Source organism: Berghia stephanieae, chromosome 2 (genome assembly GCF_034508935.2).
Source record: "Berghia stephanieae isolate SIO BIC M18660-M18661 chromosome 2, UCSD_Bste_1.3, whole genome shotgun sequence".
Lineage (NCBI taxonomy): Eukaryota > Metazoa > Mollusca > Gastropoda > Nudibranchia > Aeolidiidae > Berghia > Berghia stephanieae.
In genome coordinates this window covers 11,486,160-11,499,673 of record NC_088361.1, presented here as the reverse complement: position 1 = coordinate 11,499,673, position 13,514 = coordinate 11,486,160, and the positions used below count along the sequence as shown (strand labels likewise).

Sequence of the window (13,514 nt, the reverse complement as noted above, 5' to 3'; positions counted from 1 at the left end):
TTTGCATAACAATATTTTAATTCCCAGCGGCAGAAAATGATTGAAACAAGCATCAATATAAAGTAAAAATGATGATCTTGACACATGCCAAGTTTTGTTGTCCGGGCAGTAAAACCTTAAAAGATATGAATTTTTTAGTGTAAATTTCTTATTTGGCATGACTTGGTGAGATCCTTATTTTCTCTCCCATAGTATTCCATGCCATGAATTATGTCCAAATATCAGTTTAGGAATAAAATATAAACCATTAGACGAAAATAATATTATTATTTTTTAAGCATTTAACTGATTTAAATATTATGAGTTTTGGGCACATTTGAAAGCCAACTTTTTAATGGCTTGATAACTTTTTTTCTATACTTAAATCCCTTACGATTCAAGTCAAAATTAAATTTTTTTATGACTGTTAGGCATTATAGTTTGAAGATGTATACGGTACTGCTTTTGTGTGGTTGTCTCAGGAAATGCCGACTTTATAGTGTCATATAGGTGTCAATGTTTAGGGTATTCTTGCATGTTGAATAAGTAATATAATGTAAGTTCAAGTTCTCCTTTTGTGCACAAGTGAATGTGTTAACTTTTTATAGACTGAAGCGTCCAGATATATATGGCAGTGATTTCCCAAAAATGAAATGATCTTGCTGTGGTATGCCTGTGGCGTTGTACTGATTTGACTCTGGTTGTTATTCAATTGTTTTATCTCTAAATTTGACTGACTGGAGTTCAATGGTATATCAGATGACTTTATAAGACAATGACTAAATGTGTTTTCTTGGAGGAAAGGAGATGATTCTATATAACCTGTATGGATAGTGTGTTCGTTTTGAATGTAGTTGGTCAATAAGGAGAAAAAGGTTACTACTTGGAATAAACTATATGCCCTCATAATTTTGAATCCTCTTTTGTCCCCATACTATGTCCGTCTGTTTGAGCAAATCATTTAATTTAACAGTACCAGTGCTTAGTGTTAGTTGTAATTGATGATTGATACTGCAATATTTGTAGCATGTCCAGTAACCTTGTTGGGTGATTGATTTTTTTCTTGTAAAGAAGTCATACTTTATAGGCAGATTGATAGTAAATTGAGATATTGACATCATACACAATATTGGTTTTTAGTCTTTACTGGTCAATAAAATATTATCTTTATGAGTTATTTTACCACATAAAGACATAAATCATATCAGTTTACTGTTATGATCAACATAACTGTTTGAGAGGAACGGAATTGGTAAAAAACAATACACAGAACTTACAAAACCATGAATAAATCAAGAAAATCAACTGCCAATATGATAATATTGCACAGGAACATAGATGCATATATGTACTTTTGATATTTATCAAAATTCTTGAGATACTGCCGCTGAGTTTTGAATAACAAATTTTTTATTTAAGTGCACCATAATTTACAAGCACTTAAAATTAGATCAACAATTTGTGATATTCAAAGAAAACTATTAACCACAAGAATGTCAAATCTCATTGATGTTTAGAAAGACAACTGATTTTTCAAATCAAAATAATAAAGTGAAATAGTCTGTTATTGTTTTCCCGCTATACAGACATATTATAAGACCATAAATATCCATAATTGCCCCCATTGGACACGGCACTGCCTGATACCAGTTGAACTCCAATGACCTCATGCAGGTAGCGAGCAGGGAGGGTTATTGGTCCCTTGGGAGTTCCAACTGAAATAGCGCTGATTCCACGCAGTGAATCGTATATTATGGTATGATGGGAAGGAGGTTCAGGAGAGCTGGAGATCTAGAATTCGACTTCTAAAGATTTTCTACACCAGGTCTATATTTTTCTATGTATGCCAGCATGGACATTGAATGCTGGACGAGAAAACGAATCAATGCTTTTGAAATGTGGTTCGGAAAGGTGTCTAGTGTCTGTGAAACTGAGTCGTTAAATTAATTACTTGTTATAATTGTATGAAACTGAGCGAGCAAGTCAACAGATTCTAAAAATATTTTTTGAATTAGTGAAGTGTGATTTTAAATATCCATAGCAACCTTTTTTTTTTTTTTACCAGTTGTGTTGGGCACCATTCTGATTAATTTGCAATTCAAGACTAGCAATAAGAACCAAATACAGATAGTTGATTGCCAGAGGCATGATCGTTCCACCAAAAAAACGCTGGAGTCAAGAAAGTTGACACAATTGTTGGATTGATATGGCAGGGGATAGATGAAATATGCAAAAAATGAACATAACAGCTTCATTATATAATGCCAATGAGATTATTATCAATGAGGAGTTTTATGACCCATGCGATGACCCGTAATCAGAGGCAGCGAATATGTAGATAGCAATGATTACTATCTATAGCCTTCTATCTTAGAATGTACAGGGTTATTAAGTCATATAAAATTAAGTCATTTTCTGTTTCATTTTAAAACATATATTTATTTATTTATTTATCTATTTATTTACTGATTTATTTATATAATTCCTTTAAAAAAAAATATTTTTTTAAAGGTCAATATACCTATACCTGTTTATTGTCGTATTTAAAAGACGGAGATAATTCTAAATTGGCAAAGCAACGACAAACATTGGGTGTCTCCCATTCCTGAGGTTAAAAAAAAAAAAAAAAACGAAAAGAAGAATTTAACAGCTTCAAAAAAGAACAAATAAAGCAATAGAAACATAAATATATTACATTGTCATTGATCCGGATTTTTTTTTTTAGTAATGTATTTATGTTTTATTATTTTTTGTTGTTGTTGGCTGAAGAAGGGTTTTGAGCTTGAAACATTTCCATGTTTGGTCTTTTGTTCTTTTTTGAAGCTGTTATATTCATTTTTGTTTATCACTTTTTAGTTTTTAGAGCCAATTTCACACCACAGACACCAAAATAACTGCTGGCTTTATAAGTAGCATGGTTCTCAAAACAACATAATTTTTTTTTTTCAATTTACATTCTTTCCAATTTCATTAACAAGTAAGTCCGATAAATGAAGGATTTTACTACCCAAGCATCTTCCCGAGTCAGCTTGTGCAATCACATGTGGGCAGGTCTTGTTTCTACAGTCCACTCCGGATAATCGCAACTCTGTTAATGGCAACTTTCGGTTAATCGCAACATTTCCCAAGAAACGGAATTAATTCTATATAAAAGTCACTGGTTAATTGCAACAAACTTCGGTTAATCGCAACAAATTTTCGACCTCAAAAGGAGGCAAATTCACGGAATCAATCAAACAAAATCTCATGATCAGATTTCATCATGTGAAATCATGACACGTTGAAGAATCGAGAGTGGGCGGGATTTGATACTTCATTAGTGTGTCACCACACTATTAGAGACAAAAGAGGCAGGGCTTTGCAGTTCGGGTTTGTGCGGTCATCTGTGACCATTAGACATGAGGCGAGTGGGCTGGGCATGGTTTAGACAACAGATAGATATCCTTTGTTTAGTGATTAACATTTGTACATTGTAGCCAACAGGTTTGGTGAGACCTCATTGTCTCTCATCACGGCTAATCTCTTGGACTCTTACAAAATGTGAAAGTGAATCCAATCTTAAGATGTCGGCTTGCCTCAAATCTGATTTTGCTTGTCAAAATCTATACAGGGCTGCCATCTATTTTTTATTCCAATCAAATTGCTCAGTCTGTGGTGGACTCAGAACATTGTTTACAACAACTGATTGGATTTACCATATTTGTGTAAAATGTTGCAATAGTGGACAGAAAACTCAACTTCGGATAATTGCAAATTCGGTTAATCGCAACATTTTTGCTGATCCCAAGGTTTTGCGATTATCCGGAGTGGACTGTATTTACATTTCTTTCCAATTTCATTAACAGGTGAGCCCGATAAATGGAATGATATTACTACCCAAGCATCCTTCCCTATCGAGTCAACTTGTCCGATCACACGTGGGCAGCTCTTGTTTCTATTTACATTTCTTTCCAATTTCATTAACTAATGGTCTTAAGCACCGTACATATATAATGAAGGATTTTACTACCCAAGCATTCTTCCCTATCGAGTCAGCTTGTCCGATCACATGTGGGCACATCTTGGGGAATCCTTTGACTTCAAAGTCAAGCGCTATCAAGTGCTTACTTCTGGAATGACAGGCACGTACATGTGCTCTCCCGCTGAGTTTGTTGCCTTGCAGATGATGACTAAAGATATACTAGGACTTTTGTCTCAAAGGTGAGTTTTTAAAGCTTTTAAGGGGTGGTCTCAAAGGTGAGTTTTAAAATTTTTTAAGGGGTGGTCTCGTGGTTTTTTAAAAGATTTTAATTATGGCCGTGTAACTCAATAGTATTATGAAAGAAGGGGTGGCTGAAATGGTGAGTTGATTCACTTCTGAAAAAAAAGGTTGTTGACTTTTAAAAAATTATCAATATATGACGATTAAATATTAAATCGTTGCATTAAGAAACGAAGTGAGGGTGGCGGAAATGAAGATGGATTGACAATTATTTGGTGAAAAAAAAGATACTGTCAAGCCCTGGGAAAGTTAAAATATGTATGAAAAAGAGCGAGAGAAGAAAGATATGAAGTGTGGTTTGGGACATGTAAAGAGACGAGAGAGAGGGATTATGTGGGAAGGAAGTATTGGACTTACAATTAGTGGAAAAGAGGAAAGAAGGACGCCCAAAGACCAGATGGTGGGAAAAGGTAAAATATGATATGAAAGAATTGGGCCTGAAGGAAGATGATGCGCTGAACCAAGATGCATGGAGGTGTGGCATTCATTATGTCGACCCTGCAAAATGCGGGATAAGCTGAAAGAAGAAGAAGATATCGTCATTATAAGTTTAAAAAAACATTTTTGGTGAAAAAAATACATTATCTGTGCTGATACCCGTTTTACAACATTATTGGGGGTCTGGATAAAAGAATATAACAATCTTGTGGCAAATTTTCCGCAAAAATGATTGAAGGAATAACCTCTATATTCTTCTCTCTTATCAACATTGTAGCATTATGTGTCACCAAAGAGAGATTTTACAGCTTTAGCTTATGGGATTTGTATTAGGACATTACAAAGTTGCGAATTAAAATTTTATGACAAAATTAATGTTAAAAAATTTATGATTTGGATTATAAGTCAAAATACACTTACCCTATCAAAAAAAATCTCTCTTTGGTGACATAATACATTATCTCTTTAAATACATATGGAAATATTCAGACAATTTCATGGAATAGATTCTGAGAAATATTTGATGACAAAGCATCCCATAACCCTAGAAAAATGACATATTGAGAAGATAGCAAAACAGCTTTCAGTTTTTTACACTTTTCTTACTACCTGTACCCTTTTCGACCGTGTTTTTCATACAAGTTGGAGTTCAATAAGATGATAAGAAAATAATTAGGCATAAGATGTGCAGACGTACATATTTTTTATCGAAACTCTCTCAGTTTAGAATAGATAAAACCCTCTGCACATTATTTTATAGAGCAGTAATCGAAAGTGTTTTGTCATTTTGTATAACAGCTTGGGGAGGCAATTGCTTAGCAGTGGAAAGGAACAAAATAAATTCAAATATTAAAAAATCCATTAAACGCTATATAAATGATGTTGACGATGTAGATCTTTTATACGAGAAATTTTGTATAAATAAAATAACTAAAATATTAAATGACCAGTATCATCCACTAAGACCATCAATTATTATGTCAGAAAGAAGTGGTCGCCCTTTCTCTATTTCAACGAAAACAGAGAGACACCAAAATCTTTTCTGCCGTCCAGTATTAGGCTTTATAACAACAAGCAATAATCATTTTATATAATTATTTCTCATTTTTACTTTTTAAAAATATAAATATTAATTTATTAATTTATTTGTTTTGCAATCTTTTCAATTTTCAATTTATAGTGACAGTTTTAACTATTTTACAGTGTTGAAATTGTTCATATTATGGGGCGCGGCTCTGGTTGTGGAGCTGCTCCTTTTTTATATATATGCATCCTATTTCCATTGTATTTTTATCTTATGTGTAAATTATAACACGTCTGTACAAAAAATTTCCTTTTTGGGATGCAATAAAGTATTATTTATTATTATTATTATTATTTTATTATTATTATTATTATTATTATTATTATTATTATTATTATTATTATTATTATTATTATTATTATTATTATTTATTATTATTATTATTATTATTAATTAAAATATCGCTTTCCACCAATTCTCTAAATCAATATTTTGAAGGATTTTCCTAATAATGAGACCCAAGCCGCCCCTTTAATTTAAGTCAGTGCAAAATAAAACAGCAAAGATGGAAACTACCGAAGAAATGAAAATATTCCAGCACAAAATCATTGGGTGATTACTTCCCAAGGAAAATGTTGAAAATAACAGCCAATGAAAATACTGAAAATAACAGCAAAGGAAATGCTGAAACTAACAGCCGATGAAAATGTTTAATATATGTTGAAAATAACAGCCAATGAAAATGTTTAATATATGTTGAAAATAACAGCCAATGAAAATGTTTAATATCTGTTGAAAATAACAGCCAATTAAAATGTTGATATATATATCCATCCTCGACCATATAAGTTGTTAAAATATTTGCACTGTTAGTATTTTTGGTTTCCTTTTTTTTAACAACTAAGTTTGAATCTTATGATATTTTGTCAATCTCTTTTATAGAAATAGAGTTTCTTCAGTGTATATGATTTTCCCTTCACATATCCCACGTAAATTGTTGTTATAGGTATAGCATTATTAGTTTGTCATTATATTTTTCGAGGAGAGGGAGAGAGAGAAAGAGAGAGAGCGAGAGAGAGAGGGAGGGAGAGGGAGAAGAAAGAGGAAGAGAGAGAGAGAGAGAGAGAGAGAGAGAGAGAGAGAGAAAGAGGGAGGGAGAGAGAGAGAGAGAGAGAGAGAGAGAGAGAGAGTTCTCATGCCATATAGTTAAGTAGTTCTGCGCATCTCTGACCCTTGACCTATCTAATATCTTGTCTCATCTTATTTTCTACAGAGGCAAAACTACCGAAATCCAGACCAATCTGGTTAACGTTGTCAACGTTGAAAAAATGAATAAAAATGAGGAAGATAAAAATGTTTTGCCGAATAAGGTAAGTGGATTTATTTTAGGAGATCTTTTCCAGGAGAAATGAAATTAATTGAGGGAAAAAAATGTAATCCGTCTGGGCCATTAGATTTATCCCGGTAACTGTAGCATATAATGGACAATTGCAATTGCTTACTACCCTTTAGATAGAACAATTGTCTATTGCAAAGTACTTTCTGCCAGATCCAACAGACCCAGCTACCCAGTCACGGCTGGTTGGACAAAAAATCTCAATCGCACTTGGGATTGATTTTGGGCCCTTTGCATTTGAAGCGATTGCTCTACCAATTGAGCTATTGGGACCCCTGAAATCTATCGAAAGGATTGATTTAGTCTAATTTTAAAAATTTATTTATTTATTTATGTATTTATTTATTTTTTGTGTAAAGGGGTTAACTAGGGAAATTGTTTGTCTTAAAAAATTCCATAAAAGAGAACTATCTTTGATTTGTTAAAATAAAATTTTACAGATCTGTACATTCTTCTATAAATTGCCTTTTTTGTGATAATGATGGGAATGTTTTTTTTTTTTAATATTAAAATTTTTTAAAATGTAAAGATTCATTTTAGAAAAGGTATGAAAATCTCATATAACATGAATTGAACTACAATTGCGGATATATGGTCTTGTGGTATGACACTCGCTTTCGGATTGGAAGCTCCTGGATTCGAGCCTCGCTCGGTGCATAGTTAAGTCCTTGGAAAAGGCTCTTTACTCACATTCTCTCATTGTACTCTGGTGTAAAATGAGTACCTGGCCATCAACAGCGTTGTCTCTGATGAAAAAAATTGTAATATCGCCTAACAGGCCTCATGTCTCGTTCTACAGGTTACGTGTTGCTGTTGGTCAGGGACCTTTGAGCACATTCAGTGGATATTGCACTATATAAAAGCTCAAGTTTTTTTTTTTACATAATTCAATCTTCTTACTTCCATGTTTCTCAACAGTAGATTGCATATATTTAAATTGTTTCTCAAAACAAAAAAATATTAATGTTTTCTATAAATGAAAAAGCTATTATTTTAATTAAACTTGTTTGAAAAAAATATCTCTTATTCTACAACTCAGCTTTAAGTAAATCTAATTGTCTTTATGAAGTAGTAAACAAAATTGAATATGACATCCTAAAAAAAGAACAAATAAATACCAAAGACTGAACGTTTCAGGGTCAAAACCCTTCTTCAGCCAACAACCCAAAAACAATGAATATGATTATATAAATGGTGGCTCTGCTCTGTGGCGACTCTCGGTTACGCTGCTCTGTGTAATGTCTACTTATTATGTGCATGCTGGACGTTTGTGAATTTAGTTTCTGTTTGATATGGTATATAATGTGGAGAAGTAATATAACACGTCATTGTTATAATGTGGAGAAGTAATGGAACACATCATTGTTATAATGTGGAGAAGTAATGAAACACATCATTGTTATAATGCGGAGAAGTAATGGAACACATCATTATTATAATGTGGAGAAGTAATGAAACACATCATTGTTATAATATGGAGAAGTAATGGAACACGTCATTATTATAATGTGGAGAAGTAATGGAACACATCGTTGTTATAATATGGAGAAGTAATGGATCACGCCATTGTTATAATGTGGAGAAGTAATGGAACACGTCATTGTTATAATGTGGAGAATTACTGTGTGAGTGAGTATTTAAAATTCTGTGAACAGCTAGTGTCTTGTAAAAAAGAAATAAAATATTATCCTAACAACAAGCCTTGGATAACAAAAGATCTAAAACTTTTATTGAACCAAAAGAAAACTCTCTATACTAGTGGAAACAAAAAAGATCTGAAAACAAAACAAAAAGAGATAAAGAGGGTAATATCTAGTTGTAGAGATAAGTACAAAAATAAAATTGAAAAATGCTTTTCTTCTGGGGATATAAGGGACACGTGGCGGGGGCTTAAAACTGCTGTGAACTATAATCCAAAGCCCACGATTATATCAGAAGATATCGAAATTGAAACTTTAAATAAATTTTATTCACGTTTCGACACAGCAAACAAATTTGATATTGAAAATGAAAAACATAAATTAGACAGGGCTTTGGAAGATGAAATGACTATTGAGGTCAGTGAAGAGGAAACGAGATTCGTATTTTCGAAACTAAACGAGAGGAAGGCTGCTTGGCCGGATGGATTGAAAGGAAAACTATTAAAAGAATGTGCCCACCAGCTTTCCCCCATTTATACACATATTTTTAACTGGTCCCTCCAATGCGTTTCAATCCCTGAAATTTGGAAAACTTCAAAAATTATTCCTGTTCCAAAAAAAGAAAAACTTGAAACTATGAACGATCTCAGACCTGTTGCACTGACTTCAATAGTCATGAAATCTTTAGAAAAACTTGTTCTTGTTAAAATTAGGAATCAGTTTATGCCATTGAGTGATAGTCATCAATTTGCTTACAAACCAGGACGTGGCGTAGAGGATGCCATTTTGCTGTTTACAAACAACATCTACAGGCATCTAGATCACGCTAGGAGCTATTGCAGATTGCTTTTTGCAGATTTTTCTTCAGCGTTCAATACAATGCAACCTCAGTTGGTTGTTCAAAAATTGACTAGTCTGAATTTAAACAAGTATATAATTGCTTGGGTGCTCGAATTTCTTACGGAGAGAGCACAATATGTTCAATTAGGGCAAAACAAATCTTCCTGTATAACTACAAATACTGGTGCTCCTCAAGGTTGTGTATTGTCCCCTGTATTATTCACAATATACACGAATGACTGTAGAAGTCAAAACCTGAGTGTACCTTTAATAAAGTTTGCAGATGACACCGCTCTTCAAGGCCTCATAACAAATGGCAACGAAGTGGCTTATAGGCAAGAAATTGATAGATTTGTGTCTTGGTGTGATGCCCACCACCTAGAGCTTAACATAAGCAAGACAAAGGAGCTAGTGATTGACTTTAGGAGAGTGAAGGAACCGATAGAACCGTTAAAATTAAAGGACCAATTCGTCCAGCGAGTTCCTCACTACAAATACCTTGGTGTAACGATTGATGACAGGCTCAAGTGGGATGAACACTTGAAAATAATTAGGCATAAGATGTGCAGACGTACATATTTTTTATCGAAACTCTCTCAGTTTAGAATAGATAAAACCCTCTGCACATTATTTTATAGAGCAGTAATCGAAAGTGTTTTGTCATTTTGTATAACAGCTTGGGGAGGCAATTGCTTAGCAGTGGAAAGGAACAAAATAAATTCAAATATTAAAAAATCCATTAAACGCTATATAAATGATGTTGACGATGTAGATCTTTTATACGAGAAATTTTGTATAAATAAAATAACTAAAATATTAAATGACCAGTATCATCCACTAAGACCATCAATTATTATGTCAGAAAGAAGTGGTCGCCCTTTCTCTATTTCAACGAAAACAGAGAGACACCGAAAATCTTTTCTGCCGTCCAGTATTAGGCTTTATAACAACAAGCAATAATCATTTTATATAATTATTTCTCATTTTTACTTTTTTTAAATATAAATATTAATTTATTAATTTATTTGTTTTGCAATCTTTTCAATTTTCAATTTATGGTGACAGTTTTAACTATTTTACAGTGTTGAAATTATTCATATTATAAAGCGCAGCTCTGGTTATAGAGCTGCTCCTTTTTATATATATACATCCTATTTCCATTGTATTTTTATCTTATGTGTAAATTATAACACGTCTGTACAAAAAATTTCCTTTTTGGGATGCAATAAAGTATTATTATTATTATTATTATTATTATTATTATTATTATTATTATTATTATGGAACACATCATTGTTATAATGTGGAGAATTAATGGAATACACCGTTGTTATAATGTGGAGAAGTAATGAAACACATTGTTGTTATAATGTGGAGAAGTAATGGAACACGCCATTGTTATAATGTGGAGAAGTAATGGAACACGCCATTGTTATAATGTGGAGAAGTAATGGAACACGCCATTGTTATAATGTGGAGAAGTAATGGAACACGCCATTGTTATAATGTGGAGAATTAATGGAAAAGTTCCTTATTAGGTATTTTTAAAATGCTGTTTTAATTTTGCTTTTTTACTTTCACGATCCACAGCATTTGCATTAACTTGAAATTCTTTTATTTCCAACCAGGTGGCGGTATCAGTGTCAGCCTATGTAACTCCTAAAGCACATTGGGACGAAGATGAAACTGACAGTGAAAGTGAAGTCGAGGAAAACCCAGATAAGAATGAAGCAAAAGAGGAGGAAACTCCAGCAAAGAAGGAAACAAGAGAGGGGGAAACTCAGGAAAAGAAAGAAGCAAAAGAGGGGGAAACTCAGGAAAAGAAAGAAGCAAAAGAGGGGGAATCTCAGGAAAAGAAAGAAGCAAAAGAGGGGGAATCTCAGGAAAAGAAAGAAGCAAAAGAGGGGGAATCTCAGGAAAAGAAAGAAGCAAAAGAGGGGGAATCTCAGGAAAAGAAAGAAGCAAAAGAGGGGGAAACTCAGGAAAAGAAAGAAGCAAAAGAGGGGGAAACTCAGGAAAAGAAAGAAGCAAAAGAGCAGGACCAAGAGTCAGTTGAATCAACCGTAAACACAAATTTAATTGCCATGGCTCTTGATGAAAAGCGCATGATGGAAGAATTGGAAAAGGATGATCTAATGGATACCAAAAAGAAGCAGAATCCCTCAAAATCAAAATCTAGGAATTCCCAATCTTGCATTGTTTTGTAAAGCAGGTTTGAGTGTTTTAGTGCAGCCATGTGTTCTATTGGTGTGACACTTGCCTTCAGACTGAAAAGTCCTGGGTTTGATAGCCCATTGTTGAGTCCTTGGAAAAGGCTCTTTACTCACATTCTCTCACTGTACTCAGGTGTAGAATGACTACCTGGTCGTTAACAGCGTTGTGTTTGTCAGAGAAATTGTGATATTGTCTTACAGGTGTCATGTCTCGTTCTACATGTTAAATGTTGCTGTTGACCAGGGACCCGTTGTAAAGCACTTTGGGCATGTTTAGTGGATATTGTTCTATATAAAAGCTTACATTTTTGTATTTAAAAAAAATTTAAATTCTGTACTACCTGCTCAAAGGGGTTGTTAACCCTTTTGCTTTCATGTTCATATTAGATTTATTTGAAATCATAGTGACTCCCAATATTAATCTTGTTATAGGTACAGACCTAATTGTCTTCATGTTATGACCAGACTTTTGCAGAGTTGCCTCGTTGTTACTCTTGTCATGATGAATTCTGTAAGATGAATTGTGTCTTCTGAGAGTAAAATCCAACCATATTTGTAAAAGATTAAAAGATTGAGCTAAAATGTTGAATATTACAGTTCGACAAAGAACAAAATATTTATCATTGGATTTTTTGTTGTTGGTATAAACCTTTTTTCAGCCAACATTAACTCTTTCAGCGCCATTGGCTGCACTAGAGCAGAATCTGTTCTACTGGCCGATGGCACACAGTGCGGCTGGTCTTGAAAGGCAAAAACAATAATGTAATCCAATCCTATTTTCAACAAAAGTAATATAAATTGAACCAATGGTATCATTTCTTTCACCAGAACATTCAATTGGCCATAGTGGGGTATTTTAATCGAGATTTTGTGCCAAATTCGAATGTCGCTTTGTCTTAGCTTGTCATTCTCATGTCGCCTCAATCAGGTGTCAGCCATTTTGTGATGGAAAATGTGTATATAGCCTCAGCACTGAAAGAGTTAAAAACATACCTGTCTACTTTTACTGATCATCTTTAATTGTTACGGGAATTTTGATGAGATTTACAGACTTACGGAAATGGAAGAAATTACAGATTTTATTTCACAACAATTGGCCACAGTGTTAGAAAAGAAAATACATTTTTCTTAAGATTCTTTAGTGTTAAGAGATTTTTTAAAAAATTTACCATAAAGTTATAAAGTTAACTGCTTATTTCCACGCCCATGATAACCAAGTCAATCGTTAACTCATAATGGTGGCCATAACAACATCAAAAAAAGCTCACCAGCTTGCTACAATAAAACCTTGATACCCTCTTGTATAAAAGGTTTTGTGTAGCATTTTTTGTTTGGTCGAGTCGAGTATTACTGAAATGTTACTATTTATTCTTGATGAAATTTGTGTTTGTTACTGATTTTGAAATGATAATGTAGACAGATATAAATATCAATGTGAAAATGAATGTAAGCTTCAATTTAATATACGAAAACAGATAAAATGGACGTTTTGGGTTTCCCCTTTATCAACAAAGCAGGATGAATAAAACACTACAGACGAATGAGATCTCATTTGTCTGTATTGTTTCATTCATCCTGTTTTGTTGATAAAGGGGAAACCCAAAACGTCCATTTTATCTCTTCTCATTCGTCTGTAGTGTTTCATTTATCCTGTTTTGTTGATAAAGGGGAAACCCAAAATGTCCATGTTATCTGTTTTCGTATATTAAATTGGAGCTTACAT

At 33.3% G+C, this 13,514-nt stretch overlaps 1 protein-coding gene across 1 annotated transcript in view; it reads left to right on the top strand.

The window, feature by feature from the left end:
- LOC144964309 (uncharacterized) overlaps nucleotides 1–11,909 on the top strand; it is a 36,440-nt gene extending 24,531 nt beyond the window's left edge. Inside the window, exons 12-15 of the mRNA XM_078898407.1 lie at nucleotides 3,825–3,876; nucleotides 4,011–4,179; nucleotides 6,976–7,072; nucleotides 11,207–11,909. Of these exons, the coding sequence (XP_078754533.1) occupies nucleotides 3,825–3,876; nucleotides 4,011–4,179; nucleotides 6,976–7,072; nucleotides 11,207–11,785 (897 nt within the window). The 3' untranslated portion in view covers nucleotides 11,786–11,909. The remainder of the gene's footprint in view (nucleotides 1–3,824; nucleotides 3,877–4,010; nucleotides 4,180–6,975; nucleotides 7,073–11,206) is intronic.
- The last annotated feature ends 1,605 nt before the right edge of the window (nucleotides 11,910–13,514 follow it).